This window comes from Equus caballus, unplaced genomic scaffold (genome assembly GCF_041296265.1).
Source record: "Equus caballus isolate H_3958 breed thoroughbred unplaced genomic scaffold, TB-T2T haplotype2-0000440, whole genome shotgun sequence".
Taxonomy (NCBI): Eukaryota; Metazoa; Chordata; class Mammalia; order Perissodactyla; family Equidae; genus Equus; species Equus caballus.
The window spans coordinates 1,525,295-1,538,623 of NW_027222395.1; the positions used below are offsets into that span (position 1 = coordinate 1,525,295).

Below are 13,329 nucleotides of genomic sequence, written 5' to 3' on the forward strand. Positions count from 1 at the left end.
GGTTCCAAGTGGGGACTCTGACCCCTAGGGCACGCAAATGAGAGCTTTCATTACCTTTCTTGTGATGTCACTTTCGAAGTCTGCGCTGCAGGCATTGGGCAAACAAAGAATGCTTGGGGCTATGCAGGTGGCTAAGTTGTAAGCTGTCATCTGATTGACGGATGAATGCTGCTGAATGTTGTGCAGCACTCCAAAAAGATAGCGCAGGAGTGCTGCATTGGCTCTGGGCAGCTCGTCCAAAAGCCTAAAGACACAAAAATGGACCTTTAAAGACAGCACGTCATTTTGCTTAGGAAGTTGGAAATACAGAGAAAGGGAACAGAGGACTTCTTTGTAGAGCAGGCACAAGGCCCAGTGAACATGCACGAGAATGCAGAAATGGCCCTCCTAAACATGCTGCCTGAAATATTTCCCTGAAACGCCTAGAACGTGTTCTCATTTGGGCACATCTTATTAATATCGAATTTAATCTAAATATATTTTAAAACTCTGAAACATTGCACAAACTCTTCAATTCAAGTTCACAAATCTCATTGATTAAACCAAACAGTGATGAAATTTGAAAGGCTCCCTTTGTTTTGAAGGTAGCAATATAGGAACACTGTCTCAGGGTAAGAGCCCAGCAAAGTTCCAGGCAAAAATGTTTCACTGAGTTCAGTTTCTGAACCAGATAAGAACTTCTCTGGCTAGTTAAGTGTTTGACAAAGGTAAGACCATATCCCTGGCAGATTGGTCCTTTAGCATCTCTCTTGGACCAAAGGATTTCATCTGCTCTCAGTTTCATATTGTCAAATAAAAATGGCAAGTAATAGGATATAGTGGAATATATGAGGAAGCCATTCTGGTGTAAACCTAATTCGGGCCTGACCTTGTCTTTCCAAAAGGGCCTGACCGAGGCCGTTGAGCATGCATTGTATATCTGCTTTAGAGATTCCCTATGGCAAGAGCAAAAGGACCTTGAGATAAAGTTGCAACTTCCCTCCCCCTCCCACCGTTGGTGTCTCCTTAAGGATTAAGCATCTTTCCTTAGGCTAGAAACTCACTGCTGTGTTCACCTGTGATCACCCAGCTTGAGACAATAGACTTGCCTCCTGCTGCGCCCTTGGAGATAGCAGACCCACTACCTGCTGTGTCCAGCAAGTGCTGTGCCGACAGGGCAATCTTGTGACTATTGTGGGAGGGACATTTCAATCATGTGAAACACCCTCTTTGAGGGTATATAACCACCCTATGTACCCCCACTTCTTTGGAGTGCTCTCTTCCTTTGTGGAAAGACCTCCCGGGTTATAATCCTAAAATTTCAGCTCAGAATAAACTCACCCACATTTTCATTTATAGATTGGTTATGGATTATTTTCGTCGACAACATATTCAGAAGGTGTAAAATGGTCAAGGATTCCTTATTAACAAGACTAGGAGAAGAACAAGAACTCAATAAGAGCAGTAAGGCATGCCTCTATTTTTGAACTGGCCTCCGTGGGAGTGGTCAAATCCAACTCTTTGGCATTGGTCATCATTTTAGTGGACAAAGCTGTAAAGTATAAGCTAATATTTTCCTAAGAGTATGTTGATTGTACTTTTCAGGTGTGCCCCAGTAGAGTAATCATAGCATCGTTACCTCTGAGTGGCAGCGATTTTCTCCTCCTCGTTCTCTCCATCAGTTATAGTGACCCATTTAGCATAGAGATCAGATGTAAAGACGCTCCCTGGGATGTTTCGAAGAAAATCCTTACACACATCAAAAGAAGAGTATTATTCTTATGGCAAATACATATTGGACAAATTACAGGGAAAACATGCAGTTGAAAAGTTGAGTTTCTGTCCCCACTTCCTTCTCAGGCTCCCCACACTGTGACCCACGCAGCGCTCAGCTCCACCTCTCCACTGACTTGCACACCCTGAAGTGGGTGCTTGGACTTCTAAAACTTAGAAGCATCAAAGCAGAGTGGGCCACAGTGGGAGTGAAGAGAAAGCCCCCTTCCATCACCTGGAACTTCCTCTTGGTGTCCATTTTAGTAAACTAGTGGAAACTGACAAGGTCCGGTGAGACGTCATCCTCAATCCTGCTAGTTTCTTGAGAAGAAATACCCATCCCCGTTTGAGACACAGTGCTTGCTCTTAACTCAAGCAAGAGAAGTTCCGAAACAAACCAAACGCGCACCCCCTCGTGCTCTCGCACACATATTAAGAGAGAACTGAGCCTTCTGACTTGAGGTATGTGTGCTCCTTGGGAGAACACTGCGTCACAATAGCCTCGTTCTTCCTGGTTTTAACTGTATGAACGTTCGATTCTGCAGACTGGGAAGCAGCAGACATTGGAAATATATCAAAATCCCCAATGGGTAACACTGTGTTACCCCTTACAGTCTGTGAGTGGGACATACAGATCCTTCCAAAAGAAGAAACTTACTAAAAACTTAGATACATCGCAACTTCAGGCCTCTGAGTATCAGGGCTACAGACGCACAAATGTCAGCTTCCTAAGTGGAGGCCTGGAACATCTGTCACTTTAGAGGGCTGAGGAACAAGTTTAATATCGTAGAATTGGGCCTATTAAAATTTACGGAAGCTTTAATGCTTGTGCAAGACTGAGGGGAAGTTGTCACATTGTCTTGCTAACTTCCAAGCACACCTAGCTTCCATTGTTCTCACTCAGCAGCACACGCCTTCTCTTAGTGGTGGCTTGCTCAAGAAGTGCCTCAGGGCAACTATCCTAATTAGAATCTAATGATGGTTCACTCATGCTAATACCTATTGAGCTGCTGTTAGTGCCAGGCACTGTTGTGAGCACTGGGGACAGAGCAGAGAAGCCAATGGACAGAGTCCCAGTCCTCTCACTTTGACTATGTTGATTGGTGTGTGGTACCCAAGGTATTGTAGCTAGCCATGGTAGTTAGTGCTTTTCACCGTGTTTCCTATGGAGTGCTTCCAATATATTTGGAGGGAGGAAGCAGTCCAACTCTGGCCGGCTCTTCGAGTCTGGGAGCGTGCCGGAGGGCCCTTGCCTCATGCGTACCACACTACATGCACTCGGAGCATGTGTCTCCTCTCTGTTTCCTGAACCCTGTTCTGTGGGAGCCCATTGGTGAGGCTGAGTGTGGTGAAGCCAGAACATTACCCGAGCAGAATATGCCAAGGGTATTCACTGCTGGACCTCTATTTTTAGACAGCTCAATGGCAGACTCAATGTGGTCCTGATGACGTACTCATTTCTGGTTTAGGTCAACACTCCAGTTCACTGGGCGTGGTATTATCAAAGCCAAGTTGCAAAGTCTGATTCCCCACCAAGATCAGTCAACTTTAGGAATGTCTAAGAACTATACCCACGAGTGGCCACCCCCTTGCTAGTCTGTACTTATAACAGACAGATAGGCAAGACTCTGCTGATGGGCAACTCTAACTCTTGCTGGAAAATCAGTTCCAGGTGTGCACCTCACAGAAGGCAACACTCAACTTGCTATTTGCATGCCTAGTGTATATTTCTAATCATCCCAGTGTCACAGTGCTCGACTCTAAGCCACTTCTGAACTGTCCCTATATATGACAGAGCTGAACAATCATGGGGAACAAGGAAAGACCAAATGGAATCTCGATTATAAGAGAATTTTAATAACCTATTGTAGTCATTTCTACTTATGACATTCCTCTTTAGAGCTGTTAACAAATACCAAGATGGATTGAGTCAATTCTTTCCCTGTTCTATGATTCCCTTCATAGAAACATAACTGGATATTTGTGATTTAGCTGTATCATTTAAAAAACTTTTTTGTATAAATCTATTGAATTTTCAGAATTCCAAACAAATTTTCGTTGCTGCACCTACTTTAAAAGTCAGATTTATAAGAAGCATGTGGTAGGAGCTTGTTACTGTGTGACCATAATCGTGGGTGGTGGGTTAAGCATAACAAACGTTAATAAAGGATGCCAAATTTGGTAAGGGTGAAAAGGCAAAAAAAGTGAAGTCACCCCTACACTACTTTTCAATTAAAAGAGACAGGCGAAAGGAGGATGAGGAAGTGAATGGAGCTTTTGGTCACTCATTGAGCATTTTTTGATTCATTGAATGACAAATGTTGGCTTACTGACTACGGTCAACCTCTCTATCTATTTTCAGATGTTTCATACGAATTTTCTTTTGTAAACTTTGCTTTCATTAGGACAATGGTGAAGAAGTCATCAAAAACAGGATGTTTGTTCTGGTAAACGTTCTGTATATCTAAGTGTGTGTTTAGGATTTTTATTATTATTATTCTGGGATAATGTTCAGGAATGAAGAAGGAGAAGGCGGTGTGTGATGAGAAAGGAAAGTATATCTAACATTTGGGGCTTTTAACACCCAAACTAACGCCCTTAAATTTGGACTTCGTGAAGTGTTTTTCAGTTTCTCAATCTATTATGCCTATTATGGTTCCTGGGCAATCACGGTGAAGGAAATTGATCATGTACCTTCAGAGTTACGCTGTGTGTGGATAATGCTAGAAGTTTCCCTACCTTTAAGACAGATGCGACCACAAGAACAGATTCACAGTCCAGGTTCACTTTGTCCCCAGCATTTAATGTCTCCTTTAGGGCTCTGCATGATTTTATATTGGCTGATTTTCTGAATATGCCCTCTGTGAGCGGCCCTTTTTGCTTGATAAAGCAAAGCATATCCTATAGGGAAGAAGAGAAAGGAAAAATCAATGGCACCTCGTATTCAGGAGCCCAGAGCACCCGCTCCCCGCTTGTCGGAGCTGGGGTAAGCGAGGTGCAGTGCTGGAGGTGGGGGCATGCAAGCAAACGTGGAATTTTTTTTCTCAGTGTCTCTATTTTCTACCCAACCATCCCTTCTACATTCATATGCTGAAGCATTTCAAACAGTTGTTAAGTCAGATTTTCCTTTTCAGTGAATTGACACTTTGGAATCAAACTTCCCTGCTTCCAGGCCTTTGTGGAATCACCCGCTCCTACTCCACCAATCTTTCCTCATCGTGCCCTAATATAGCTGCTCTTCCCCAGCTATGGAAATCTTTGTGCCATACCCGTGTCCCATTGTTCGTTCCCCTTTAAGGGGCTGCGTACCCCATTTCTACTTCCTGGATTGCATTCCCTCTTTTAAAATCGGGCTCTCCAAACCCCTCTCCTCCTCCTCTAATTACATCCTCTTCTCATCACTCTTTCCTTTCCTTTTGCTGCATCTTCATGTCCTCTGCTTGTGGTGCAGAAAGGCTCTAGGTATTGGAGTCAGGTAATCCAAGGGACCCGAATCCTATGATGCTACTACATCTTGGCTGTGTGGCCTTGGGCACAGTGTACACTTTAGTGAGGTTACTTTTTTTTCTCGTTTGTGAAGTGGGAATGATGATAATCATAGCTACCCCCTAAATTTGCTGTGAAACTTGCAAGGACTGAGGTAGTAGGAGCATGGGACTGGCATGACACATTTCTTCATCGTTACCCTAAAATTCCCTAGATCTGGTAGAGTGCTTGGAGAGATACTGGACACTCAATAAATGTTGACAGTGACAATTCCATACACCAATTTGAGTTAACACAGGCCAAATTCTGTGGCTGTCACTTGACACATTCTATTTGGATGAAAGGATCCACATATGCCAGAGGCTGAGTCTGTATGCTTCAGCACTGGAAATACAGGTCAAAGTCACCTGAGAGATTCTGAGAAGTGAGACTGAGTAGACTCAGCTGAAGGAGGCTGAAGACTACTGTGGAGTTCAGAGAAGATGAGACGGGGTGGACTCTCGGAGACTCCTCCACATAGAGCCCATTTGCATTGATCTGAGCAGGCATATGTGGGCCTTTGCTGAAACCTATGGAATGGACAAGGGTATCTTTTCCTTGTCGTGTTTGCTTTAGGACTCTGCAGTACCTAAATCACATTTTATTCTCTGAAGTAATATTAGCAAAGCTTTTCCCCCAAAGCCAGCGGCTGTCTAAAGATTTCTCCGTTTAGGGATAGATTTAAACGAGACACTTGACTTCTCAGAGTTCTCTGTCCTCAGGAAAGCCACAGAAGCCCAAAATGAAACCCACCAGAAGAGAAGGGGGCAGGCTGTCATGTTCGCACACATCCCCGAGGCTGACGCCGAAGAGCTGCCCTGGCTTTGGGGATGGTGGCGTCACGTGTGGAAGGTCCTGGCAGGCGCTGGAGCCGCGCCGGAGGGCCCAGTTGCCCATAAAATTCCTTCTCACTGACTTCTGGCCTGAATCCAAAGAAGAAGTGAGATTATCAGTAGTAGTTAGTTTAATTTACTTACGGCACATTCATTGCGATGGCAAGAAGAAAGAGGAGCTGAGTCAGCTTTTGCACAGAATTTCCCACGTTCGGAAATTGGCCAACTGCATCCTTGTGGTGTTAATGTGCTCTTCTTCCCCTCATCCTGCAAACCTAGAGGCTTGCTCAGACTCGGGGTCACTTCTTCCAGGGGAAATGCTTCCTAGGCAGTGCTCTCTCCTGCCTGTTGTATGAGACACTTCACTTGTACTTGTCCGTGTTTTCTGATGTTTAGTATGAACAGTGGATTCAGGTGACAGATCACATTTCAAAAGCTAACCAGGTTTGGTTTTCAAATCAAGCAGAGTTTGGCAATCATCTGCTTTCATAGTAAGTCTCCTCCCACTCTTAGATTCCCTGTTTGCTTTCTGAACGCCCAACCATGGTCAACGTTCTTTCAGCAAAAGGATCTGCCTTGCAAGACACAACCTGCCTGAGCCCACTTCTCAGCCGGCCTCTGACCTCTGCTCCGGGGGCCACAACGCTCAGGCAGCTCCATGATGACTATCAGCAGTCAGGGTCCTTGGGAAGTAGTCATTAAATGCTGGCTATGTGGTAAGATTCCAGGTGGCCGTGTTTCTTCGGACACCCCACAAAGCTACCCAGAGATGATTTTTAACTACCCAACAGCCCCTGTCAAAAGAATGCTTTTCAAAGGAAAGGCGATCAGCAAGGAAAAGCTGAGTTCCAAGTTTCTACTGCTCAGCTATGAATGTTTACCTAATAAGGTACCTTAACATTTGTTTAAATCACATGTTTATACCGAATACTAAAAATGTCAACAGAGGAGCCAAGTTGTAGAAGGATAAACAGTGAAGCAACATTTCACCAAGTAGCCTTCAATGCCCAACCACTCGGCCTTCCCGGGAAGGAGTGAGTGCATCTCCATGTCCACTCACGTGGATGCAGTGCTCCTGGGGCTGGACCAGAGAGAGCAGGATCTGAGAAACAGAAGGCTCCTGGTTCTGCCGCTTAGTCAGATAAGTTTACTCAAAACTCTTTGAGCTTTGGTTTGGTCTACTTTAATGTAAATGATGCTACCTACACCTCTTTGGACTAAATACTAGAAGGTCCCACTCAGCATAAGGCATGGCTCATAGCAGCCTTGATAAATCTCATCTCCCTCACTCAGAGGCCTAAGGAGGCCTAGACATCTGTCTCCTCCCCCCAAAGCAGACCCCACCCCCATTCTCCGTTTGATTTCACTGCCTCCAGAAGGTAGCAGTCATGAAGGAATGCCACCACTCCCCTAACTAAGGCTTCCTCCTGCCTGGCATTCATACCCCTACCATTTTAAAGAGAGAGAAGAAAGCCAATACATTCTTAACTCCAGGAGAAGATTTCTATATGTCTGCATGTACAAATGTTTGTCTCAGATACACGTTCAAATATAGGTTGAGTTGTTGTATGCAACCTGGTTTTCCTACTCTTAACCTGATTTGATTATTTCTGAAACTATCCAAATGTATTCCATTATTCAGCTTAAACAAGAATGCTCTGAAGAAGAGTGCTCTATCCCTTGATACAAAGCTACACATTCAGCTACTCTATGAGCATAGACAGAAAGTATAGACAGTGAGCTAACATCTGTTGCCAATCTCCTTTCTGCTTGAGGAAGAGTGGCCCTGAGCTGACATCTGTGCCTATCTTCCTATATTTTGTATGTGGGTCGCCTCCACTGCTTGGCTTGATGAGTGGTGTAGGTCAGCACCTGGGATCCAAACCCACAAACCCTGGGCCACCTAAGTGGAGCGCACTGAACTTAACCACTACACCACCGGGCTGGCCCCCAAAACCTAGCTAGTTTTAAACAGTCCTGGCAAGATTTAGGTTAGTGTTTCCTCATGCTCCAATTAGGGTGTGTGTATTAAAAAATAAATTTTTTGAAACTTTATCCTTATAAAATAACAATCATAATAAAAATACTTTGAAGTAGAAATTCTATTCTGGCTCAAATACTTCCCAAATAAATAAAATGTCTTCTTCAGAGAAAGAAATATCAATGGGAGAATATTGGAGTGGTAGGGGAAAAAAATGACAAGAAGGAAGATAAAAAAGCCCTGACCGTAAACATTCAGTCTAGTTTTGGTCTCGCCCTGGGTCTGAAGCAGACGTGGAAAGCGAGCTTGCTGTGGGAACAGACTTGAGAGTCCAGTTCTCTCTGGAATCCCAAGGCCACTTCAGCCGAAGCCCAGAAGAGAGTCCAGTTCAATTCCATAACTCTTCGCTCCACTGGAGTTTTTGATTCCAGGTGTGTCTAAGACATGTGGTCATTTGGTCCCCTCCCGTGACAGACCGAGATACTGGACAAATCCCTGAGATTGGGAAGGCACGTTCTCGGGTTGTAGAAGCACATGCTCTGAGAAGACACATGGATGTGCAGACACAGAACTATATGGCAACAGTGCTCTGGGGATACAGAGAAGGGAGCAACTGTCTACCTAGAAGAATTAAAAAAGAAAAAAAACCTTCCTAGAATTGAGCTGGGTCTTGATTTCAGACCTTTGGAGTTTCTCTAAGCTTGATTCTGGGCGGGTACTGGGTTCCTGTCCACACGGGCCCTCCACCCACACATGGAAAATCAGCTCTGTGTCACGCGTTTGGGAAGTGGAGACATGAGCCAAGAGAAGGCGCTTGCCGGAGGGGAGGGGCTCACCTTTCCTCTGCTGGTTTCTGGCTGGGTGCCTTGGCTTCAGGATGAATTGGCCTTGCATTTCTGGGGACTCCTGGAATGTGGAGCCCTCTGGTCCCTGTGGCAGGAGCCCAGTGGCTGGACGATGGCTCATTTTAATTATGTAGGGATGCTCATGTCCTGTACAGAGAAAAATCTAACTATGCATCAGGATGATGGTGATGGATTAGGATCAAACCTCCTTACTGTGAGCGTGTGGGCCACACCAGTGTGTGCTGCCATTCTCCCGCAGCTTCTGGATGAAGAAGGCTGTGCTCCCGAGCGAGCGCCACGTGCACCCTCACGGGCGACACCTTGCAAAAAGCAGGTGCCCAAGCAAAAGAGTTTAAAAAGGAAAGAGAAAAAGATTTTTAACCACGTTGCTTTCTTTGGAATGCATAGATCCGTAAGTGCATTGCACAATGTTGACTTTTGCTGTGTTTCCCTCCGAGAATATTTAATGCCTTCTAGTTTCTGCCTTGACACTAGCTAGATCTGTACATCTGAGGCAAATTACTTGACCTCTCTGAGCCTGACATTCATCCTTTTAAATGCTTACCCTCACACAGATTTATAAGGATCAAGGAAAATATATTAATAAACATTGGTGGTCAATGGTTTTTAAAGAATTGGACCATATATGTTCAGAATTGCTGTGATCACTGTTGTCTCACTCGTAATGTCATTTTAACACAGATTTTTTGTTTCCTTTTGTCAGTTCTAAAGACAAGGACTCCTCAAGAGCAGCAGGGCTCTGTGCCTTCAGCTGCCCTCCCACAGCTGCCCACCCTCCCAGGGCCCTGCCAGGCAGCCATCAGAGGGAAGGCTGCACGGTGTTGGAAACCCAGAAGCAAAGTGCAAAACAGAGTTTACAGAGTGGAAAACTGCCCCCAACATCACCGGGAGTTGCCTGCCATGTGATTTGTTTTGCTCTTCCATGCTTTAAATTGCTTCCTCTCCATAGAGTTCTCTGTGGAGAATTGCACTTTTCCCCAACAGTGTGGTGCGGATTTCATTCTTGAAGAATACAGGCATGCCTAGTTTTATTGTGCTTCCCTTAATTGCATTTCACAGATACTGCACTTTTTACAAATTGAGAACTTCCGGCAACCCTATGTCAAGCAAATCAATCAGCACCATGTTTCCAACGGTGTTTGCTCGCTTTATGTCGCTGTGTCATATTTTGATAGTTCTTGCAATATTCCAGTCTTTTTCATGATTATTATAGTTGTTATGGTGATCTGTGATCAGTGTCTTTGATGGTACTATTGTAATTGTTTTGGGGCACTATGAACACTGCCCATCTAAGATGGAGACCTTAATGGATAAATGTGTGTGTGTTCTGGCCTCTCCACTGACCTGACATTCCCCTCTCTCTCCATATCCTCAGGCCTCCCTGTTCCCTGAGACATGACAATATGGAAATTAGGCCAGCTAGTAACCCTACAATGGCCTCTAAGTGTTCAATGAGAGGAAGAGTCACACACCTCTCACCTTAAATGAAAAGTGAGAAATGATTAAGCTTCCTGAGGAAGCCATGTCGAAAGCTGAGGCAGCTGAGAGCTAGTCCTCTGGCACCAGAGAGTTAGCCAAGTCATGAACACAAAAGAAAAATTCTTGAAGGAATTCAAAGTGCTCCTGCAGTGAACACATGAATGAGAAGAAAGCAAAACAGCCTTATTGCCGACAGGGAGACAGTGTTAGTGGTCTGGATAGAAGATCAAACCAGCCACAACACTCCATTCAGCCCAAGCTTATCCAGAGCAAGGTCCTCACTCTCTTCAATTCCGTGAAGGCTGAGAAGACCTCCTGCCAGGTCTGCGACAGAGCCTGTCCCTTCCCTTGTCTTAGTCCCTCTATTTTCCGCACTGAACAAATTTGGTGATCCAAGATTTATTATTATTCTTTTAGCTCACTTGCTCTAATAACGATTTTAGGAGAGGTGTAATCGATTTATCAATGACCTCAAGAACAATGCTAGAAAACTCGGCCTGAGAAACAGCAAAGTACCGGTGGTTTAGTCAGTGAAGACGTGAGGAGTTAACTGCGATTATCTCATCTTCCTTATGATGCTGAGAAAAGTTTCAGACACAGAGCAAGTATTAAATAAATATTTGTACTTGGATTCAGAGGTATGGCTGGATTTTTTAAGATTCTCACAAAATAGAGGCTACTTAGTAGTTAGGAACTGGAACAGAGGAATTCAAGACTGGAATATAAAAAAATAAATAGATGGGAAAAGAAATTCCAATCCAGGTTGCCATCATACCTGAGGAAGTAAGTATGTATAAGTTTTTCAAGACAGCTCTGCTTGTCAAGTAAAAAAGTAAAGAAGAAAAACTCACATTTCCCACAAACTAGACCATAAGCCGTGGAATGAAGAGATGTTATCAGTGCCTGGGATAGAGTAAGTGCTTAGTAATTATTTAATAAATGTAGGAAGGAATATTGCATAAGATTTTCACTTTTAAGGGTCTTGGAGCTTGAGACTGAGCAACCGTTCCTTGGAGACTTCAGAGTTGCAGTTTTCTACCCAATCAGCCCCCTCTGAGATGTTCCCAGACACTTACCAGTGAGTGGGCATGGGGCCTCTTTCTTGCCGGAACTGACCCACAGCTGGTAATCTTTCTCAGAGCCCTTGGAAACAAAAAGAACTATGTGTCACACTAAATCTTTCACATCAGGTACCAGTTCCTTAGCATTTCTGCTTCCAAAAAGAAAAAATTGGGGCCAGTATAAATGCTATTTGGTCAATGGGGGTGGCTACAGTTTTTTGGAGTCAATGGCGCCGATTTCAGTAACCCCTTATCCCTCTCACAGCCTCCAATAGACCCTCCCTGATTCTTGTCCCTGTTGATGAAGGCCAAGGATCTATGGAACCACAATGCAGTCAGCCCCTCAATTTGGGCATGGCCGATAGCAAAAGAAATCACAGTTATGCCCCCTTTATTAAGGAGGAAAAGTCTAATCTTGAGAGTCCTGCCTTCTGCTATCTCCAGACTCCTTGGAGAATGTTGGCTTTTGCCTTCAAATGTCCCTGCCCAGACAAGCATGCTGTCCAGAGAGCCACACACCCTGCCATGACTGTTCCATGAAAGTAAAGCTTGAAAGGCCTCGATGGCTCAGCAACCCTGAGCTAAAGGAGGCGGAAGCCCAGGAGGCCTTGAGGAGATGGCCCAGTGAAGTCAGCGCACTGACTCTGGTGCAGACGCGGGAAAGAAGCCACAAGAACTGTAACCGAGAGAACAGGTCAGATGCAGAGCACAGCCACTCCCAGCAGAATCATTGCCAGTAATGCTGTAAAGCCTACTCGGAACGAACAAGTCGAAATTATAAAGACAGCTGAATTATTTTAAAGAGTTCTCCAAGAGAGGATAAAGCAAAAAATGTTTGAAACGGAATTGTTGGTGATTGATAGGTACCGTGCTTGCCCTTGACTCCCGATTAAAAATCAGTCTAGCCCTTCTGAAGGAGAGTCCCAGCTATGGCAGCCATCACACACACATACACAGGCACACACACGTGCCTGCACAGCTAAATCTGCTCAAAATTGTGTTGCAAATAGGAAATGAGAGCTAATAAAAACCTTTTCTTTTAAGGTAGGGATTGGAAACACTGTGTTGGAATCTCTTCAATCAGGCATACATATATAGCCAAATAAGCCCAACTCTTCATTAAAATAGAAATTTTTTTGTCTAGTGAGATTGATCACTTTACGCTAAGGAAAATTAAAATCATGAAATAAAATGAGCTATATCATTAATCAATCTCCCTAACCTCATCCCTAAAAACACTCACTCTCTTCCAAGGTTTAATTGTTATTCAGAGTGTACACATCTTCTAGGTTAGAAATCAATGCAGAAGTGTGCTTTACTCATGCATATAAATTCCAATTCATTTAAAATGTATTATTATTAATTCTGTTTGTACAGAAATCATTGGCTCCTTATGGAAAATTCTGGTTGCCCTTTGCTTTTAAGAGGCTTTATTATACCATTGGGTTAGGCAAATTTTAAATACAAGTCTTGTAATTACGCCCTGTCACTGTAGCAGGGCATTTTTACATTTCCAGAGAATTTTATTTGAGGAGCCGTGCTTTACAAGTGCTTCCTTGTTTTCTGTCCATCTGCATGTCACTCTCCCTCTCTTTTCCCTGACACAACCTTGTCCTCAAACGTATGTATCTCTCACCAAAAAGAATTTCAACAGCTCACACCAGCTCCATCAAAGTATCAAAGAGCAGACACTTAAAAGCAGAACAGGATGAAAGTGATGTGGACACAAACGCCCCCGGATTCGTGGTCTCATTCAGAACTTGTCTCCTCCTTTACCAATTCACAAAGGGCATTAGCCAACTCATCCTCAGGGTCTGCATCAATGGGGTGGA

General features: G+C 44.2%; 1 protein-coding gene across 5 annotated transcripts in view; it reads right to left on the reverse strand.

Moving 5' to 3' along the window:
• LOC111772026 (rho GTPase-activating protein 20-like) overlaps positions 1-13,329 on the reverse strand; it is an 86,536-nt gene that overhangs the window by 10,915 nt on the left and 62,292 nt on the right. For all 5 annotated transcript variants that reach the window (XM_070259657.1, XM_070259656.1, XM_070259654.1 and 2 more), the window contains 6 exons: positions 11,513-11,579; positions 8,928-9,083; positions 6,031-6,200; positions 4,492-4,653; positions 1,619-1,728; positions 55-244 (listed from right to left, as the gene is read on the reverse strand). In XM_070259657.1, coding sequence (XP_070115758.1) covers positions 55-244; positions 1,619-1,728; positions 4,492-4,653; positions 6,031-6,200; positions 8,928-9,083; positions 11,513-11,579 — 855 coding nt within the window. The remainder of the gene's footprint in view (positions 1-54; positions 245-1,618; positions 1,729-4,491; positions 4,654-6,030; positions 6,201-8,927; positions 9,084-11,512; positions 11,580-13,329) is intronic.